This window comes from Perca flavescens, chromosome 13, assembly GCF_004354835.1.
Source record: "Perca flavescens isolate YP-PL-M2 chromosome 13, PFLA_1.0, whole genome shotgun sequence".
In the NCBI taxonomy this organism is placed as follows: domain Eukaryota; kingdom Metazoa; phylum Chordata; class Actinopteri; order Perciformes; family Percidae; genus Perca; species Perca flavescens.
The window spans coordinates 23,816,811-23,836,582 of NC_041343.1; the positions used below are offsets into that span (position 1 = coordinate 23,816,811).

Consider the following 19,772-nt stretch of genomic DNA (forward strand, 5'->3'; position numbering starts at 1 on the left):
ACTTGCTCCTTCTGGGTTTTTGGCAGGGCCCCAGCCCCGCTGGCTCCGAATCACCTCCTTCATTGTTTGTCAGCAGATTTCAGGAGACGAAGCAGGAGGCTTAGTTAGAAAATTATTTGGACCTCAGCCTCTTCCTTCTTTTTTCCTCCTTTATTTTTTCTCTCTCTCTCTCTCTCTCTCTCTCTCTCTCTGTGTCTCTCTATTTTCTGTTTTCTACGCTCTCATTTCTGCTCCCATGATGCAGCAACAGCAGCATGAGCAGTGGCAGCATGAATACATATTGTGTTAATGTTCTGGTGGCTGGAGCCAGCAAGGTGATAAGCTATATATAAAGGAAATCTATTTGGTTTCTGTGGCTCATTTGTTTGGTGTGGATACCACATGTGTGTGTCCACATAGTGTACAATTATACAGTATGTTTTTGTGTGTGTATGGGTTAGTACACAGTTTAGGACACGGAGTTCCTTCCTTGATTTCATCTTCCTGACATCAGTGCACTACCCTCAATCCTTCACTCGTCCTTCCCTTCTTTGTTATATCCTGCATTTAATCACAAATATGCTATTGAGAAATATGTGAACTATGTGAAAAATTTTATTAACATACAATAAGAAATAAAATGTTGAGTATTTAAATCGCTTGAAAACTCAAAATTCCGATTTTACACAGTTCTCTATAGCATATTTGTGATTAAATGCAATTATCAATGTTTAAACATTCTTACCTCAAAACAAGCAGCTAACTTGCTTCATCAAGATTGTGAGTGTAGCACGGGATTATATTTATTTATATTATATTTATGGTGGCATCTCCCTGGGAGCAAAAGAAAACGTGCATTCTGACTGGTTGCTTTTCCATGTAGGACCGATCGCTTATAGCAAGAAGCTGACCAAGAGATTACCATAAGTTTTCAAGGCCTTTACCATCATGCATTAAAGGCGATCTGAATACAGAGACAGTTGAAACTTAACAGTAGCAAAATTGTAAAATTCAAACAGCCGGTGTTGCAAAACCAAGCTAACACTGGCCTCATTTATTTATTTTTGATTGAAAGAGTCTGAACCAAAGTGGGACTGTAGGCTTCCTGAATTAAATGTCAACATGGTGGCCTAATTCTATTTGCCTTGTTGCAGTCCTGAAATGTTTTGATACTTTGTTACTTTGTTTTAAACTTGTTAATAAGGTTTAATATATATATAAATGCCTCAAGCAAATAGCTTGAAACATGGGAGAAGTGATTGATATTTTTAAAGGCAAACTTTAAACCTACCTTTTTAGCCATGCCTTTTATTAAACAAGTTATATGTACTTGTGGTCCACTTTATTTGTAGTTTAAGTTAGTTTTATAATTCATTTTGTTTTTATTCTAGTTATCTATATATCAGTATTTTATGTTTGAACAATTTACAGTTTATCTACTTATTAACTATTGTTCAGAGCTTTTATTTATTTATATATTTAAGTATTTGGTTTTAAGTGTCTTGCCTCTGCTGTTTCCTCACATATGATGGGGTTTCCCCAGGTGGTTGGGTAGGTGGGTGAATGGGAGAGGGAGAGGGAGTGGGGGGGGGTGTTATATGTGTATATCTGTGTGTTTGTGAGGGTGGGGGGGAATGTAACTACCACTTTGTGCTACATTTTTTATGTATGAAAAGTGCTATATAAATAAAGTCTGATTGATTGATTTGTAGTCCTGTCTGTCATGTCAATGGAGGCTTAAAACAACAAAAAGAAACAAAAACAAAGTTACTCATAATCCGTCTAAATCAACAACAACAAACAAAAACTGCCTAAATAAAGTACTTGTGGGGAAAACACTGCAATGTAGAAGATGTTTCATTTGAGAATAATCTCTAGTAGTGTGCATTTTTTTATTTTTATTTCTCTGTTATTTTACACTTCACTTAGGGTAGCTTTGCTGCCCTGGGAGCAATACAAGAAAACTAATTGACTTTAGGGAGACAACATTCTCCCCATGGAGTCTTCAGTGGGGGTGGGGGGCACAGGGGAGAGGGCTGATGGGAATGGTGATGGTGATATCAGCATCAGAGTGACTCATGACTGCTCTGCGTGCGTGCGTGTGTCTGTGTGTGTGTGTCTGTGTCTCTGACATTTTGATTCTTTCAGCTCATTCATAATAGTTGCCCTATTTCTCTGTCTCTCGCTCTCTCATCTATCTTTCTTTGTCTCTCTCTCACTCTCTCTGTTTTCTTTCTTCCTTCCTCTGTCTTTACTCTCACTGGTCTCTTAACCTGACATTATAAATCTTTGTGATCCTTTTCTTTGGTGCTTTTTCTTTCTATACCTGTCAAACCCGTCTGTGAGAACCTCTCTCTTTTGCCTACCTTTTCTCAAGCGGCTCTGTCCAAAAATAGCTCTGTGTGTGTGTGAGGGGGGAGGGGGGGATGGTTTGAGGAGGGTGAAAATAGACTTTGTGTGTGTGTGTGTGTGTGTTGCAGACTTCCCTGCATGCCTTGTAGCTGTAGCTGTCTTGCTTGTACATACAGCATTAGCTCTGCACAGGCAAGTGGTCGTGCACATGCACTCCTGTCCATCCCATCTCATCCTACCTGTCATTTTTTTCCCTATGAAGAAGAGGAAATATTCATTGTCAGAGAGTGAGATGAGAACAAACCGGGAGGAAGATAGAAATGAAAGGGGTGACAGGTGAGAGGGAGGGTGAGGCAAAGGGTGATGGAGGGAGATGTGGAGAAGAAATGGACAGAAAGATGACTGGAGGATGTAGAGAGTAGCAGCGAAGGAGAGATATGGTGATAGAGATGATGGCAGTGTGGGTTTTAAAAAAGTGAAAAGGGAGTGATGGGAAGAAAGCAAGAGAGAAGAAAGAAGTGGAGGAAGAGCACGAGTTTGGGTTTTGCCAAAGGCTTTTTAGACTTTTTATTTTAGGCTTTTTGTTCCGTAGGCAGGCAGGTCTTAGTCTCGTCAATCAACACACACACACACACACACACACAGGCACATAAATGAACAAACACAATACATGCACTGATATACAAACCTCTCTGGACACACGCACACACACACTTCCTTAGAGAGATGGCTTGTTATGAAGCAATTTATATGCAAGGATTCTTTATCAAACTGACTGACCTCTGGCTCCTCAAGGAGCTCTGAGCATTGGCCAGTTGTGTGTGTGTGTGTGTGTGTGTGTGTGTGTGTGTGTGTGTGTGTGTGTGTGTGTGTGTGTGTGTGTGTGTGTGTGTGTGTGTGTGTGTGTGTGTGTGTGTGTGTGTGTGTGTGTGTGTGTGTGTGTGTGTGTGTGTGTGTGTGTGTGTGTGTGTGTGTGTGTGTGTGTGTGTGTCCAGATGTTCAGTTACAGTCACTTAATGTCCTGACAGCCAGACTGCCTACTCATCTCGAGAGAGCAGTGTGTGTGTGTTTGCGTGTGTGTTGCCTGCTGGGTCTCTGCAGCTACAGTCTCTTAATAATGGATCACCATCATGGCAACTGTTGTAGTGTGCTGACCTTAAGTGCTGCAAAGTGCTGAAAGACACCAAACCACAACCATGTTTTTGCTGAAGTAAATGCACTGTCATCTACAGGGCTGACTTAGGGAGAGGACAGACAGACAGACAGACAGACAGAGAGACAGACAGAGAGCAAAGCAGAGGGGTGACATACTTGCAGACAGACAAACAGATGGCAGGCAAATGGGTAGATGGGCAGAAAGGCAAAGAGTCAAGCAGTCACACAGACAGAAAGACAGATGGCAAGCTTACAGGCAGACAGACGGATGGACAGAATGACAAATGTGATGCAGCCAGTCAGACAGAATTTGAAATTTGAAGGCAGGCAGACTAAAAGTCCAACAATCGTTGTCTTTTTCATTCAGAAGAGACCAGAACATGAATCATTTTTGACATTCAATGTACAAATATATGTTCCACTACTGTGTCTAGCACTGATTGATAATGAAATAATTGTTGAGTCTACTGCCAGTTCAGGGCTGAAACCATCAGTCAATCAACAGGCAAGTAATTGCTATATATTTGAAAATAGAATAAGTAATTTTGTATCCTTGTAGATGGAATTTCTTTTGGGTTTTGGACTGAAGTGCAATACTTTTAACACATTTAGACCGTATGTGCTTGTTTCCGGAACTGTATTTCAAATGTTTCTTTAATTTTCATTTGCAGTGGCACCTGCACACTTGATAATGACACCAATGAAGCTTTAATGGCTGCGTGAATAAAACTGAAGTGAAATCTGTTCCTGTGGTCTGAACATTTGTCGACGACATCTTTGTATCGATCCACCATATTATTGATTCATTATAAATAACAATTATTCAATATTGGTATATCACTTACAGCTTCCAGGCTCAGAAATGTCTCTACATCTGAACTTTTTTTTTTTTTTTGTGTTAAAGAGTTTGATCAAAGGACTGGATCATTTTATATACTATTTAATCTCATCACAGTTGCATTCGATTACTGATGGAGATTTCAGTGCGTGTTCCCTCAGCTTGACTGGCATTGTTCTCACCTGCCCAAATGATCAAAACTAAAAGGAAGAAATGCTCAGGAGTGCGAATAAGCTGCTATGAACATGCTGTGAGTGTGAGCACACCCTTGAACAGTCTTGTATCAAGTATACGCTAGTTTACAGTCTTCATGCAGTAACAGCTGCTTTCACCCGACCTTTTTTCTCCAGCATCCAAACTGGGTTTCTATGCTGAAGCTTATCCTAGTTTAATAGCACAAGTGTGTGTTACAGATCCTGTGAACTGGTAAATTAGCGGACACAGGATTTTCTTTCCCACCTGCAGTTTGGTGTCCAGATATGGCTGTTTTTTTTCCCAGGCCTGTTCTGTTGCACATTTCGGAGAACTGTCTCCTTTAAACGCCCAGTCAGACATAGTGCTCTCGGCAGTGTCATAGTCAGCCAATTAATTAGATCCCCAGGCGACTTGGCTTTCCCAGCATGCATTAGTCAATCTTCTCAATGTTTGTCTTATTGTAAATGTTTTGGGCTGACACTAAACTATGCACAGAAAATGTGGCTTACACTAGCTGATGGAATTCAAAAGAGAGCTGGAGGTGGCTGTCTAACCCTAATGGAACCTGTGAGGCGTGATTCAATTTCAGGTTTTAGTTTTAGATATTTGTTTTTTACTTTTCTTCGGTGTTGTCGTATGTAAAGTTTATTGTGCAGGATTGCTTGATATCTGATTTTCTCCATATCGCCCAGCCCTAAATGGTAGTATATGCATAAGAAATATGTGTTTTTATTTGGGCTCCAGGCTGGTGATGAACGGCTACTATGGGTTAAGGAACTGGTTTCTGTTTAGCTTGGTTCCAGCAATCTGATCCCACATCTAAACACTTTTTGTTTTTAGTTTAAGCAGTATTTATGAGCCAGTGGAACGAAATTTCATTCATATGTGCACTCTGTATGTACAGTTGAATGACAATAAAAAGCCATCTATCCATCTTCTATTATAGATTCAGATAGGTCCTGCGTTGTGCTCAATGATCGCTGGATTGTCATCCTTTTACACAGATGACTAGCTACCTACTTATCCCTTTAAAAATAATGACAGGAAAGTTCTGCACAAATGGAAATGAATGTAGATGAGATTGACATAGATGTACAGGTTGTTGCAAATCCACTAGTAAAAAGAACTCTTAAATGGGCATATTTAATATTTCTTCAAACAAACAATGGCTTGTTTATTGCTAATATGGTCAAATTTAAATAATTTATTTATAATATAATAACAAGGACCTATAACAACAGTTCGGTAGAACCGGGTTTTTCAGTCCCCAACCCTACTCTCTTGTTAGTTTTGTTGCACTCAGTAGGGCTGGACAATTTAACCAGTTATTGTTCTTCTTTGTACGCAGAGTTCTGTGTCATGTAATATAGCTCCACCCAGCTTTGACCTAACTAGAAGTATAATCAAAAATAAATTTAAGAACACCTATGTGGGTTTGCAGGGCCTTTAAAGGTAAACACTAGGGCTGGGCGAGATGGAGAAAATCAAATATCACAATATTTTTGACCAAATACCTCGATATTGATACCGCAACGATATTGTAGTGTTGACTATTGGTGCTTTCACAAAATATTTACATAATGAGATTTTTGATAAATAATCAGTAATGTGTATACAATGACTAAGTGGGTAAAGGCAAATAATAGAACAGTTACAACAGTCTGGTAAGTTCAGAAAATGACATCACTTTGACACACACACACACACACACACACACACACACACACACACACACACACACACACACACACACAACCACACAGTTTCATTTGTGATTTCATCCATATATACTATAGCCCCCTTCTTTTCAATATATTCACCTCTCAGCTCTTTAGGGTCATGCTTTTTTGTTTTATGTAATGGATATGCCTGATGATAATACAAAGTATTTATACTTTCAGCCTTTTTAGTCAATTTATTTGAACTTCCACTTTTGACAGTATTACAGTTTAGCTTCCAGCTTTTCTAGCAATGTATTCCAGCTCTTAGCTTATTAAGGTAATGCAGTTCAGCTTCCAACTGACAATTTTACATTTCAACAAGATTTTTCAAACACTTTGTTTCATATTTCTGCATTTCTGCATCAGTGTTTCTCATAGTCTTCGTAAGTCTTCCATACTTCCATTCAGACCTCACAATGTTCTACATTTTTTGGCATTGTTGAACTTTTAAAGGGTATTATTAAATATGCCCATTTAAGAGTTCTTTCTACCAGTGGATTTGCAACAACCTGTACATCTATGTCAATCTCATCTACATTCATTTCCATTTGTGCAGAACTTTCCTGTCATTATTTTTAAAGGGATAGGTAGGTAGCTAGTCATCTGTGTAAAAGGATGACAATCCCATTCTTAATCCTCCCTACAAAGCTCTGATTGGTCAAATGTTTTTCCATTTGGTGGGAAACAGCCATCATTGAGCACAACGCAGGACCTATCTGAATCTATAATAGAAGATGGATAGATGGCTTTTTATTGTCATTCAACTGTACATACAGAGTGCACATATGAATGAAATTTTGTTCCACTGGCTCATAAATACTGCTTAAACTAAAAACAAAAAGTGTTTAGATGTGGGGTCAGATTGCTGGAACCAAGCTAAACAGAAACCAGTTCCTTAACCCATAGTAGCCGTTCATCACCAGCCTGGAGCCCAAATAAAAACACATATTTCTTATGCATATACTACCATCTAGGGCTGGGCGATATGGAGAAAATCAGATATCACGATGTGTGTCCCCATGGTGGTGTCTGCCTGCTTGTGTGTTTACACTTCCTTGAGAACAATACAACACAGGACAATAGACAAACTTTATACTTGCACGACAGGTTCCCCTCTATTAAACTTGAATATTAACAGTGAAAAATTATTTTGTTGAAACCGTTTATCCTATAGCTGCTTTAAGACACTGAGTTTATATTCACACCATTAGCTTATTATTTAAATGAATGAGTTCATTAGCAAAGCCAGTTTGGTTTTATATAGCATGGTGATTATAGCAGGATGTAAGGATCTTAAAGTTTAAGGTGGTTTATGTTTTAGCATGTTGTACATATCTCTGCTTATTGGTATACACAGGTCTGCCTTCCTGTGTAACTCTGTGTGCTTCCTGCTGTTGTTCTGACTTTAAAAAAAAAAAAATTTCTTAGCATTTTATAGTCTTACTGTCTAGATTGACAGATCCGCCATCTTTCGGGATATTACTCTTTTTTTTTTTTTCCCTTTAACTAATCTCTCTTTAAGTCCTGTATTGATCTCTGGATCTCTCCCATCTCCCTACTCCCCTCATTTAATCAGGAGACCTATTTTTTTATTTGTCAGAAATGTTCAGCCAAACCAAAACCACATTATTTCACAATATGGTTATGTTTCCTTTTGTTTGGTAGTGTTCTCTTCCTCGTACAACATGCTTTCATTGACTCTGACAGCTGGCTGCCTCCAGCTATTGTCCTGCTTCAACTCTGACAAAGTGCAGGTTCAGAGAGTGCTGGTACAGTAGGCGATCATGATGCAACAAAAACCAATGGTATGACAAGGCAGTTACACACACACACACACACACACACACACACACACACACACACACACACACACACACACACACACACACACACACACACACACACACACACACACACAGGTAACCCTAAATAAGTTATTATAGATCATCTCTGCAGGCTTTAGACCTCATCTGATGTTTTATCCTTATTCCAACCAAGACACTTTAAGGAAACCTTGACTTCTTTTGAGTACACTTAAGCTCATTTAAGTCCTTGCTGTAGGGCGATTTGGCCTAAAAAAAAAAAAAATCTGATTTAGGATTTACATTGATTCCTTTATATAAGAGGAGCCTATGATTTCTATACCCTAGTCCGAAACAACAGACATCCTGAACGCCTTTTTCTAGAGTCGCGTTCCTCTCTCCACACCGCTGTCTTCGGACAAAAAGTCACGTCCTGAGATCAATAATGTTGTCCGACACTTTTGACACACACACACACACACACACACACACACACACACACACACACACACACACACACACACACACAGTTTCATTTGTGATTTCATCCATATATACTATAGCCCCCTTCTTTTCAATATATTCACCTCTCAGCTCTTTAGGGTCATGCTTTTTTGTTTTATGTAATGGATATGCCTGATGATAATACAAAGTATTTATACTTTCAGCCTTTTTAGTCAATTTATTTGAACTTCCACTTTTGACAGTATTACAGTTTAGCTTCCAGCTTTTCTAGCAATGTATTCCAGCTCTTAGCTTATTAAGGTAATGCAGTTCAGCTTCCAACTGACAATTTTACATTTCAACAAGATTTTTCAAACATTTTGTTTCATATTTCTGCATTTCTGCATCAGTGTTTCTCATAGCCTTTGTAAGTCTTCCATACTTCCATTCAGACCTCACAATGATCTACATCTTTTGGCATTGTTGAACTTTTAAAGCCAACAATTCAGTTTAGTGTCAGCTTTTCAAAAAACCTTTAAATATTCCACATCTTTTATACATGAAATTCATGTTAATTAAAACCATTCATACTTTTCCAACTATCCTCACTACTTCACCTTCTTCTTACCCATTTAAACTGTTAATCCAGTTTAGTTTTAGCAATTTTGCTATTCAGCATTCACACGCATTTTCTGCAGGAAATACATGTACATTTTCTAGTTATTGATTAATCTGTCTTTTAATGGACTGCTACAGAGCAAAAGAAGTCTGGGACAAATTAAAAGTGTATGGTGTAAATTTTGATCTTTCATATAAATCCGTTATGTACTGTATCATAGATGAAGTATTATCAGATAAGCACAAGGAATTAATTCAAATAATCATATGTATTGTTTGTTTCAAATTTTGGAAGACAAGATGCTGTATGGTTATACAACAGACTGTTGTAAACAGTGACGAAGTGTGTAAGCAGGTGCTCACTGAACTCAGGAGAATAAGTTTAGACCACAAACCGCTCTTTCCTTGGAACATACTGATCTTGTGACAAACCGCACTTTATGAAGGACTCTATGCGCTGCATGCACTTTATTAGGTCATTTTGCACATTAGCACTCGTTTTGTTCATTAGTTAAGTTTGTTACTGTTTTATTAATTATTTTTGTTTGTTTGGTTGTTGTTTTTTTTGGTATGATATCTAGCCGTTTGTATATTGAGAACTTTAATAAAGCCCTATTAATAAAAAAAAGAAAAAGGACAGTAGTCACTAGTACAGTATATGCTGTGTGTTCATACTGTATGAGATTTGTATGAGGAGAAGTAATTAGTGTTTTTTTAGATATTGTAATAAGTTGTGGTACAAGTCTGTGTCAACCTGTAGCACACTTTCCCAGTGTTTTGTCTGCTGTGGCCATTTCTTTGGGAAGTTTATATTAATGGTTACAGGTAGCCATGTTGGATGAGAAACAACTGCACAAAAATTTCATTTAGGACCTCCTGTTGAACATAGTTAATAATAATGTCTTTACTGTACTTGCACGGATAACACTGGTGCGATTGAAATCTCTTGTCATTCTCTTTTTAAATTAAGCCAGCAGATATCACTTCCTCTGCACTATGAAGGCAAGTAGCAAAGTCAAAAGTCAAATTAAAAATGGATACAACAATTATAAAAAGATGTGACTTTAAAGGTCCAATGTGTAGGAATTTCTTCCCTCTAGCGTTGAGATCATATATCGCAATCAACTCTCTTGCACCACGTAGTTCAAAGTACGTATTACAGCTACGGTAGCCTTCACACTTCAAAAAGCCGGTCTCTTGCTCTTTTCAATATCCTTTTTCTGGGCGAAGAAGAAGACTCCTGTTCCTGAAATTTTGATTTTGAATACGTGTTGTCCTCCCATGTTTCCTTCTTCAAACTTGCCGGGGCCGGGAAGCTACTATACCCGTTAGCAGCATTAGCAGCACCTGTGAGTTTATCATGTGACAGCAAAAATGTGAAAGGCGGAGCAGTATGTCCTGTGTGTCCCTTACCGGCTAATGCATTTCAAGATGGCGTGTGAATATGGAGTGTCTACCCCAGTTCATGCAAATGCAAATGTAAAATTTCAAGCCAAAAGGAATACTTGGAATTGATGGTGGAGGTAAATATTCATGAAAAAGGAAAAGTTTGTGAACGGGCAACACAGATTTTGATAATGAACAACTAAACACGTTACACACTGGACCTTTTAAGCATTTGAATTCTGGCTCTGGAGGTAGAAGCACGCAATTCCTGTACCATCTGTTATAGCTGTTTTGGCAAGACAGCAGACAGACTTTCACAGACTGTTTCTCTCTCTCTGTCCTTGTGTTTCTTTTGGTCTGTTTCATTTGCCTTTGTGTTCAAGAAGTAACCCAGTGCAGATGTGGAGTCTGGTTTACTAGACTGATTGAGATGGAGTTGTGAGTCTTTCCTATCTTCCCTTTTCTCCTTCATCCACTCCCATCTCTCCAGAGAACAAGAAATATCTCAATCTACTGTCTGGGCTCTGGTTCACTGGACTGATTGAGACAGGGTTGTCTGTACTGCATGAGAGAAAGAGAGACCAACAGATATATAGTAGACATGGAAGCCAAGGATGAGAGAGAGAGTGGAAGAAAAAGAAGAATATCAGATGGAGAGAAAGAATAGGGCAGACAGAGTGAGGGAGAAAATGAACTTGGAGAGTTTTCTTGGCAGTTGCAGAGCTGTAAATCTGCCTTGTGCCTCAGGTGATCCTGCTCCAAAAATGAAGGGAGGGGGATTTTAAGGAGATACAATGACATTTCCAATTACCATCACTTCTTTCACTTTAACGGGCCATCGGATCTCCCCTTTACATACGCATTCAGGAATACTGGGCTGCCACCAGAGCGAGAGGTTAAAGAGACTGTCCTGTCAGTTTACAATCAAAGGTTTAGACCCAATGACAGCAACATGTGACAAAGACACTGAACCCATTACCTGGTCACTAAAGACACTAGCAGCCAGAAAATGCCTAAAATGGATATGTTGCATAAATCAGTTAGTCACCATAAATCAAATAAAAGTCAATTAAGCCAATAAATGGAATGAAAACACAATTACTTGTAACCATCAGAGTCGGTGGTGATGGTTCCCCACTCTGGTCAAACAGCGAGAAAAGCGGCAGCATTGCAAAAGAAACGGTGCAGCACTAAGAGAAAATCATTATAATTTAGTCCAATTTTCCCTTCTGAGTAGGCATACAATTAAGCTAGTGTTTGGCTACTGCATGGAACTAGTGCTTTTATTATAACAGGCATACACAAAAACTATTTTACAACTAAAACACTGAAAGTGGAACCAGAACTGGGACAACTGCTGCTGTAACAGAGGAAAAACTAAATTATAGGGAGTGCCACTGAGGCCTGTCTTTACACAACAGGGAATGCGTTTCTGGATTTTCGCACTTAACCAAGCAACGGCTGGTTAGCATTGTCAGCAAACCAAATGAAAACCAAATGTCAGCAGCTAGCCACAAGCTCACTAACATGCCAGTGTAAAAAACATTCCCCCTCTTTGGTGAAGACGAGTCTGGTTGACTGAATACAAGTTTTAATTCCAAACTGAAGTATCAACCATCTGTTAAAAGCTAAACCTGTTGTGAAATAATTGGCATAAAAAGTGTCTTAAGCAAACTATATTAGTATTTGATGGTCAGATCTGCCAACTACTCTGTGTGTGTGTGTGTGTGTGTGTGTGTGTGTGTGTGTGTGTGTGTGTGTGTGTGTGTGTGTGTGTGTGTGTGTGTGTGTGTGTGTGTGTGTGTGTGTGTTTTCCTGCCAAAAACTGCATGCGCAATAAATTAGTATGTGGTTTATAGAATTCAGCCTTCCTGAAGTGTATTATTTACTGTACACCTGTGTTTTTCTCACTGTGACAGTTTTCCCCCTATTGTGACATTTCAAAACGGCCTATTGCACTTCCCTGACTGTTGATCTATAAAATCTCCTGGGAGCCAGCACTACGACTCTACACGTTTCCCCACTCTCAAGCTCTGTCAGATGTAGTTGATGGAGTTTCTTTGCAAAGCTGGAAGCACTGCAGCTGGGAATTGAACCCCGGTTGCTGTGCTGATGGGTAATAGGAGAAAAGAGACAAGTTTTACCACTGGAGCTACAGTGCGACTTGTGTAGCTAAAATTGCTAATGAATCCTCTCTCGTCTCACAAGCTAAAACATTTGTTTTTATAGCATTTTGGAAGCATTAAAATGCATCCCAGCTCATGATGAATATGTTTCGTAACCCTGACCTTTCCATTTAAAATGGTGTAGGAGTTTCTTATATGTAATGCAACAAATCAGAGGTTTCACGTTGATGGATGGAGCCCCGCTCCGTTAAACTAATCATGAAAAATAACCCTCCACAGCTGTAGCCACAGGTATAGCTACCAAATATGTGGGAGACACCTGAGTAAATATTTCTGCCCAAAATTGTCTTTTTATGGTTGGTTAAATCACGAGAACCTGATCAAATTTGATGTTCTCATGTATTTAATCCTCCGTGTTTGGTTAAGCCGTTGCCATTTCCGCCACAAAATGCTCTGTTCTTGTAAAAGCTTCTAACCACTTGTAAAGTGACTCATTTAGAAGGCCAGTGTAACGAATAGATCCTCACGTATTTCAAGTATTTTGTTTCATTTTTTCCTTTGGGTGGTCAGGTAAAACAACAACTTTGGTACCCTGAATGTGGTTTAAGTGGTCCGCCTGAGAGTTTAATAGGCGGGGGGGAAACCCTGAGACGGATCCGAGCGTGCAGACTTGATGTCAGACAGACGTAGCTGAAGGAAGTCAATGGTGTACTTAAGCACTCTCCTCAAGAGAGCTAGACAGATGGGGGAGAGGTGGAAAAGATGGAGAGAGAAGTGAGAGCAAGAGGCTGTGGAAGTCAATAATGTACTTAACCTTACTCTGCAGACTCCCTGTGTCCCTGTTATTGTAAGGAAGGGAAGATGGGGAGGAGGGGAGGAAAAGGGGAAAGTGGAAAAGAGTAAGATGGCAGGACTTGAGAATGGAAATGGAGGCAGCGAAGAAGCGCTGTATTTTTCTGTCAGCATAAATGTCAGAGTAGTTAAGTGTGTGCAGGGCAGGCGGGGAGGCAGGGGTACAGGAAGAGCCCCATATAAGAGGGAATAGCCCAGTTTTACGACCACATAAATCTCCGTTCCCCACACTGAAGGTTGTAACCCACCTCCTCCTCTTTTGGCCTTCCTGCTTCGGTCTAGCAGTACGCTAAATCCTCCTTGTGACTTCTTGACTCTGCCTGCTGCTCTCGTTTGCTTCATTTCTCTCTCTTATAGACTCTATCCTGACCCATGCCCCCCACCCCCCCTCCTAGTGGCACACTATACATTTTCTTTCTTTGATCCTGAAAGAGGATCCAGGGCAAGAGATTAAAAATATCTTCAGGCTGTTTATTTTCGCCTCCTTTTTGTGTATTTTTCCTTATTTCTTTTCAATTTAATCCTTGTAGACACTTATATAATCAATCAGATATTTCGCAATGCTTCAGGCTGTGTATTAAGATGTGTGATTTCTCAGACGGTTCTCGTTTTCTTGCCTGAAAGTGCTGGTGGATCATCTTTAGCGGCTCAGCGGGACTTTACTCACATTCTTGACGTGATAATACGTGATGACAGCGAAGTGAGAGAGGTGACAGATTAGAGGACAATTGAAGATAAACTGTCTTAATAAGGTGTTGATCAACCACAAGCCTAGTCTGGCTCAATGGATGTACATTGCTGGGATAAAGCCTGACATCGTGCCGGATGTCCCTCCTCTTCTGCTATCTCCGTTATCTATCTTGCAAAGGCAAGTTGCTGCATCTGGGGCTTAGGGCTGTGATTGGTTTAAATTCAATTCAATTCAATTCAATTTTATTTATAGTATCAAATCATAACAAAAGTTATCTCGAGACACTTTACAGATAGAGTAGGTCTAGACCACACTCTATAAATTCCAAAACCCCAACAATTACAGTAATTCCCTCAAGAGCAAGCATTAGCAGTGGCTATTTAAAGACATACAAACGAGCCAGAGCGTTTTTCCCGTATCCCAGAATAGATACGTACTATTGCCAGACCATATGGCTGCACGATTATGGCCAAAATGATAATCACGATTATTTTGATCAATATTGAGATCATGATTAATTTTTACGATTATTGAAATTTTATTGTCACATAGGCTAATTATAACTCCTTTCACATCCATATTGTGCTACATTCCTCCTTTGTCGAAGGATACTATGAAGCAGTATGCCATTTCAGCTGTTGTGGGACCGCTTTAAAGTTTCCACACATGCGCATTTGTCGTGAAAAGATATAGGCAACGCAATTTTCTGTTCACGTTAACGGCGCACTTTAAAATCCAGTGCCAATATGGCACCGGTGCCCGGTATCTACCGGACGAAATAGCAACGCGGATTACGGTGCCACTTAAATATCTGCGTTGCGCTCTGATGCTCCAAAACAGAGGTTAGAGGCAACAGAAACATTGCTGCATGTCACGCTAGTAAACACTAATAACATGTTACACAGCAGGTAACGTTAGCCTACTATTAGCTAGCTACAGTAAACCCTAATAACACTTTATACAGCAGGTAACGTTAGCCTACCGTTAGCTACGGTAGTGACTGGATTAAACACGGCTAAAATGCTGACAGCTAAACGGTGTAGTGTGACTGTATTTCACTGGAGAGGATTCCAACAGCGGGACGTCCAACAGTCTGCCGCTAAAGCTATGAGCTAACAGACACAAACTAGCACTGGTCACAGCTGTTGTCTGAAAAACAACACCGACAGGACAAAAATGTAGCGTTTACTGGTAAACCTCGGGACCGACTTATGACCAACTGCCATCTGTTGTGGAATTTTCCTCACGTTAGTCTGTCCTCTGTAACTGTCTACATCTAGAAACTAAGCTGCGCGGTGCAGGGAACAACTCTGATTGGCTCATGGAGGCACGTGATCAGACAATGGTTTACTGAGCTTTGGAAAAAAAAAACTTTGATACAGAGCATTCTATGAACGGATTGAATCATTTTAAATATCTCTTGATCACATGAATTTGATCGTGGGAAGCCAAAATTGTGATCGTGATTAAAATTTGATTAATCGTGCAGCCCTACCAGACCATACTCCAGCACTGACTCGGGGCTATGAAGATAAGTCTGGCAGTGGTAGACTACCGCAAGCCTAACACGTCGTTGACCCATAGATGTTCAGTTGGGTGGGGATCTGGTGGCTGTGAAGGCCGTAGCATATGATTTACATTAATTTCATAATCCTCAAATAATTCAGTGAGCCCTTGGGTTGCTTCGATATGTTTCATCAGTTATTTATTCTGATTTACCCTTTTTTAATTTGGCATCTGTCTGTATCTGTTCAGACCAAAACATGAAAACGGAGTAAAAAGTGCCATTGTTTGTTGCCTCATCTGTCAGTTTGATTCTTCCCACCGTTGCACAGTGCATGTAGCTTTCTCTTCAACTGGTCTTATAGTCTGCAAGTCTCTTGCAGCTACTTTGATTTGAACATTTAAAATGTTAAATGCAGAGTTGCAGGAAAATATAGAGGGTGCCATTTAAGATTTTGCGGGATAAATAAATGTTTTTTTAAACACATTTTTTTTCACCTGAATAGTCAGATTTGATGTATTTTTTTTAATTTATTTCTGACATTTTTCTCTCTGGCGCACTCTGTCCTCATTCTCTGACCTTTTTTCTTTGTCTCTCTGACTCTTTCTTGGATAGCTCTTTGCCTGTAACATCTCCTTTTGTTTTTCTAGTCCAAACTTTTTTCTTCTTCTTCTCCCTCTCCTGTCTTTACAGACAATTGAGTTTGACTTCCAGTGTCTATCCACTGAATACAGCAGATGTCCTATAAGCAGCCCCTTGTTGCTATCCCCCCTCTCGTCTCGCATCTTTCTCTGTCCTCTCTAGCTCTGAAGTGAGACTCATTCTTCACTGCAAAATAAGTGTTAGAAAAAATGAAAACAGTAGCAACAATTAAAGTGGTTTTCGACTGTTACTTGTGAATTGAAATTGCATTCTCTTTGCACCACTTGTGGATTGAACACATTACACTTGGTATTACTCTTGGAAAAATTGTGTATTTTGGGTTTATTGTTGTGTAGATATAAAGTTCACAAAAGCAAGTAACAGTTTTTTGCTCTTTCCCATGGACACCACTTTTTGACTCCATATGTCTTCCTTTTTTCGGTCGTATCTTGCGATCTTGCTCCCCGATGGAGGCTCGTTCATTTCATGTAGATGCTTTGTAACTAAAATATTGTGCAATGTTGTTGCTGTTGGGTTAAATTTGTAGCAATTTCTGATTTGTTGATTTTGTTGAAAGGTGCCCTGGCTGTGGAGCACAGAGAAGTTATGTTTACATTCAGTGTTCCTCAGCAAATGCACTGTGGGTATCACTGAGATCTAAAAAACTTGGTGAATGCATTTCCTTTTTCATATCACATTTCCCCTGCTGCCCCGCCCTTTGCCGACGCACATCTTGTGCACAAGATACAAGAGAGGGCATTTTTGTTGCAGAAAGTTCAAATATTAGGTCACTGTAGCTTGCAGATACAACTTTTCACATACCTTCCGGTAAAATTAATTATATATGGGTCAATTGCATGAGGTTGTTAAATAGAGATGTTCTCCTCATACTGTAGAGGTTGCTTTGGAATGTCTAAAAAGCCTGTCTGCTGCTTAACGCTGCAAAAAGTGTCGTAGATTAAGCTGCTTGAGAGAAGTGTTTTTTCTTCTTCTCATTTATAATGAAGAAAGAAGCACCTACAGCGTTTCTTTTTTTTCTTATTTTTTGGCCATTTTTAGACCATTATTCGAGAGGACAGCTTAAGACAGGAAAGGGAAGAGACAGTGGGAATGACATGCAGCAGTTGATGCAGGTCGGAATCAAACTTTTTTTTTTTTTAAGATTATTTTTTGGGGGCTTTTTTCCCTTTATTTCAGAGCGACAGTGGATAGACAGGAAAGGTGGGAGAGAGATGGGGGATGACACGCAGCAAAGGATTCGAACCCGGGCCGCTGCAAAGGCCTCAGCCTACATGGGGTGAATGCTCTTACTGGGTGAGCTAGAGGCCGCCACGGTCAGAATCAAACTTGCGGCCGCTGCAGTAAGGACTAAGCCTTTGTACATGGGGTGCACGTTCAACAAGGTGAGCTACCAGGGCGCCCTAAAGCACCTTAAAGCAGATGCATGAAATGGGACTTGTTCAATAGCTCCCAGTGAATACAGCATTATTGCAGGATGCAGGACAATGTATGTGAAGAACAACTATATGATTGTGAAGGTCCCAGGGAGTCCAAGCGCTAATGTGTAACGGTGATCAAGTCAGTTTATTCTGGCAGGCATCCGGATGGAGGCTCTGGCAGATTGGTGCCATCAGTGCATTATTTCATTGACACTTTCATGGTGAACATCTTCTCACTCGTCATTTTTCTCTCTCTCTCTCCCCCTCCCCTCCCTTCCTCCCTCCCCCCCCTGCCACCCTTCCTGCTACCCTGACAGATGGAGAGCGAAAAGAAGAGGAGAAAATACTCCACGAGCAGCAACGACTCCGACACCACCGACAGTAAGTTGGAGAGAGAGATTCAGGGAAGGAGAGGGTGTATGTGTGTGTGTGTGTGTGTGTGTGTGTGTGTGTGTGTGTGTGTGTGTGTGTGTGTGTGTGTGTGTGTGTGTGTAAGAAACCCTGTCTTTATCCTTTAAAAGTAAACTGGGGCAGAGAGACTACTTTGTCCAAGACAAACACTAACCTGACACGCCAGATGCTTTGTAACACAGAACCATCTAAGAAGCCATCACTGGAAACTGTTTGGTAAAGGGCAGGCATTTTCAAAAAATACCTGGCAGGTGATTGGATGAACCATCTGTCTATCATGTCCGCCACTGTTGTTTTGAACAAACGGTTGCGGCCATCATACACCTAAACCACTCGCGTAGCTGCCAGTAGCGCCTCACATGACATTCATTGGTCGAACACCTGGTTGTTCGGACACAAACGCATTACTTGAAGCCTGAGGAGATGGATTTTCGTGTGACATGTAATCCCGCCATTCCCACACGATTCCCGTGATATTGCGAGAATCTAGCTGCTGTGCAAGATAAGGCATCAACACATCAAACTCACAGAAAAACACAGACAGCAGTGAGAAAGGTAGGGTGGCATTTTAAATAGGTGTGTCCAGGTGTGCATCTGTGCCTTTGTAAATGTTTTAACACATCTCAATTTCAAACACACCTGAACATCTGTGGGAGATTTTAGAGTGACATGTAAGACAGCAGCACTCTCCACCACCATCATCAAAACACCAAAGAGACTGGGAGAATCTCTGCCAAGAAGAAAGGAAGCTGTTGTGGAGGCTCAAAATGGAACAGTACCTTAGTAAGACACATTATAAAAAAAAAAAAATGTCATTTGTCATAGTTCTCTATATGTGTATATAGTCAGTGAGACAGTGTGCCAATCTGCTGAACATTTTTGAGTGTACTTATGCATCTGCACTCCATTAGAGAGAGAGTGCGTGTGCGTGTGTGTTATGCAGTTTACATCCACCCGCCCCCTGAGGCTGCACCACATCATCACTGTGTGGCCAGATAACCAAACGGGCCACAGCACAGTAGGAGGTTACCATCATGGCCCGGTGTTAATTAAAAGCCCCGCTTGGTGCACGGCAGGCAAAATTATCATAGGCATCCTTCAATTAGAAACCTGATAACCTCCAGTCAACAGATGCAGCTGGAGCCCACGCTGCACTGGCCAGGGGAAGATAACAGCTAACGGCTAATTATAAAGCCGAGAGTACGGCCTTGTGCACAGGGTGGCTCAGCCAGGCCTGTTAAACCTGCTGTAAAATAATTAATACATGCAGACCTGTAACCACACAAAACTTAAGCCTGTACATGGTCACTTCAACCTCTGGTGGCCCCGCTGCAGTAAAACTGTTTTTAAAGTTTGAATCACTACATTATCCAGGATTCATCTCCATATACAGTATCTCAATTTGAAATTAGTTAAAACATTGTTTTTAGTAAAAAGGTTTAGGGCGTTTCTCATTCTGAGACAGCCCACAGCTTTATTTTGAGAATTGTTTTTTACTTCCAAAAGAAATATCTTTTACAAACTTCCCTGATGTTTCTGAAAAACGAACTGTTGGAAAGTAGATTCCCTTTTCTATTATTGAAGAACCATTGTTTTTCTATTGAATTTTATCTTACA

General features: G+C 40.2%; 1 protein-coding gene across 1 annotated transcript in view; it reads left to right on the forward strand.

Annotated features, from left to right (window-relative positions):
* The window catches only part of jade2 (jade family PHD finger 2), a 177,826-nt gene that overhangs the window by 6,704 nt on the left and 151,350 nt on the right, over positions 1-19,772 (forward strand). The window contains exon 2 of the mRNA XM_028594952.1: positions 18,062-18,125. Coding sequence (XP_028450753.1) covers positions 18,062-18,125 — 64 coding nt within the window. The remainder of the gene's footprint in view (positions 1-18,061; positions 18,126-19,772) is intronic.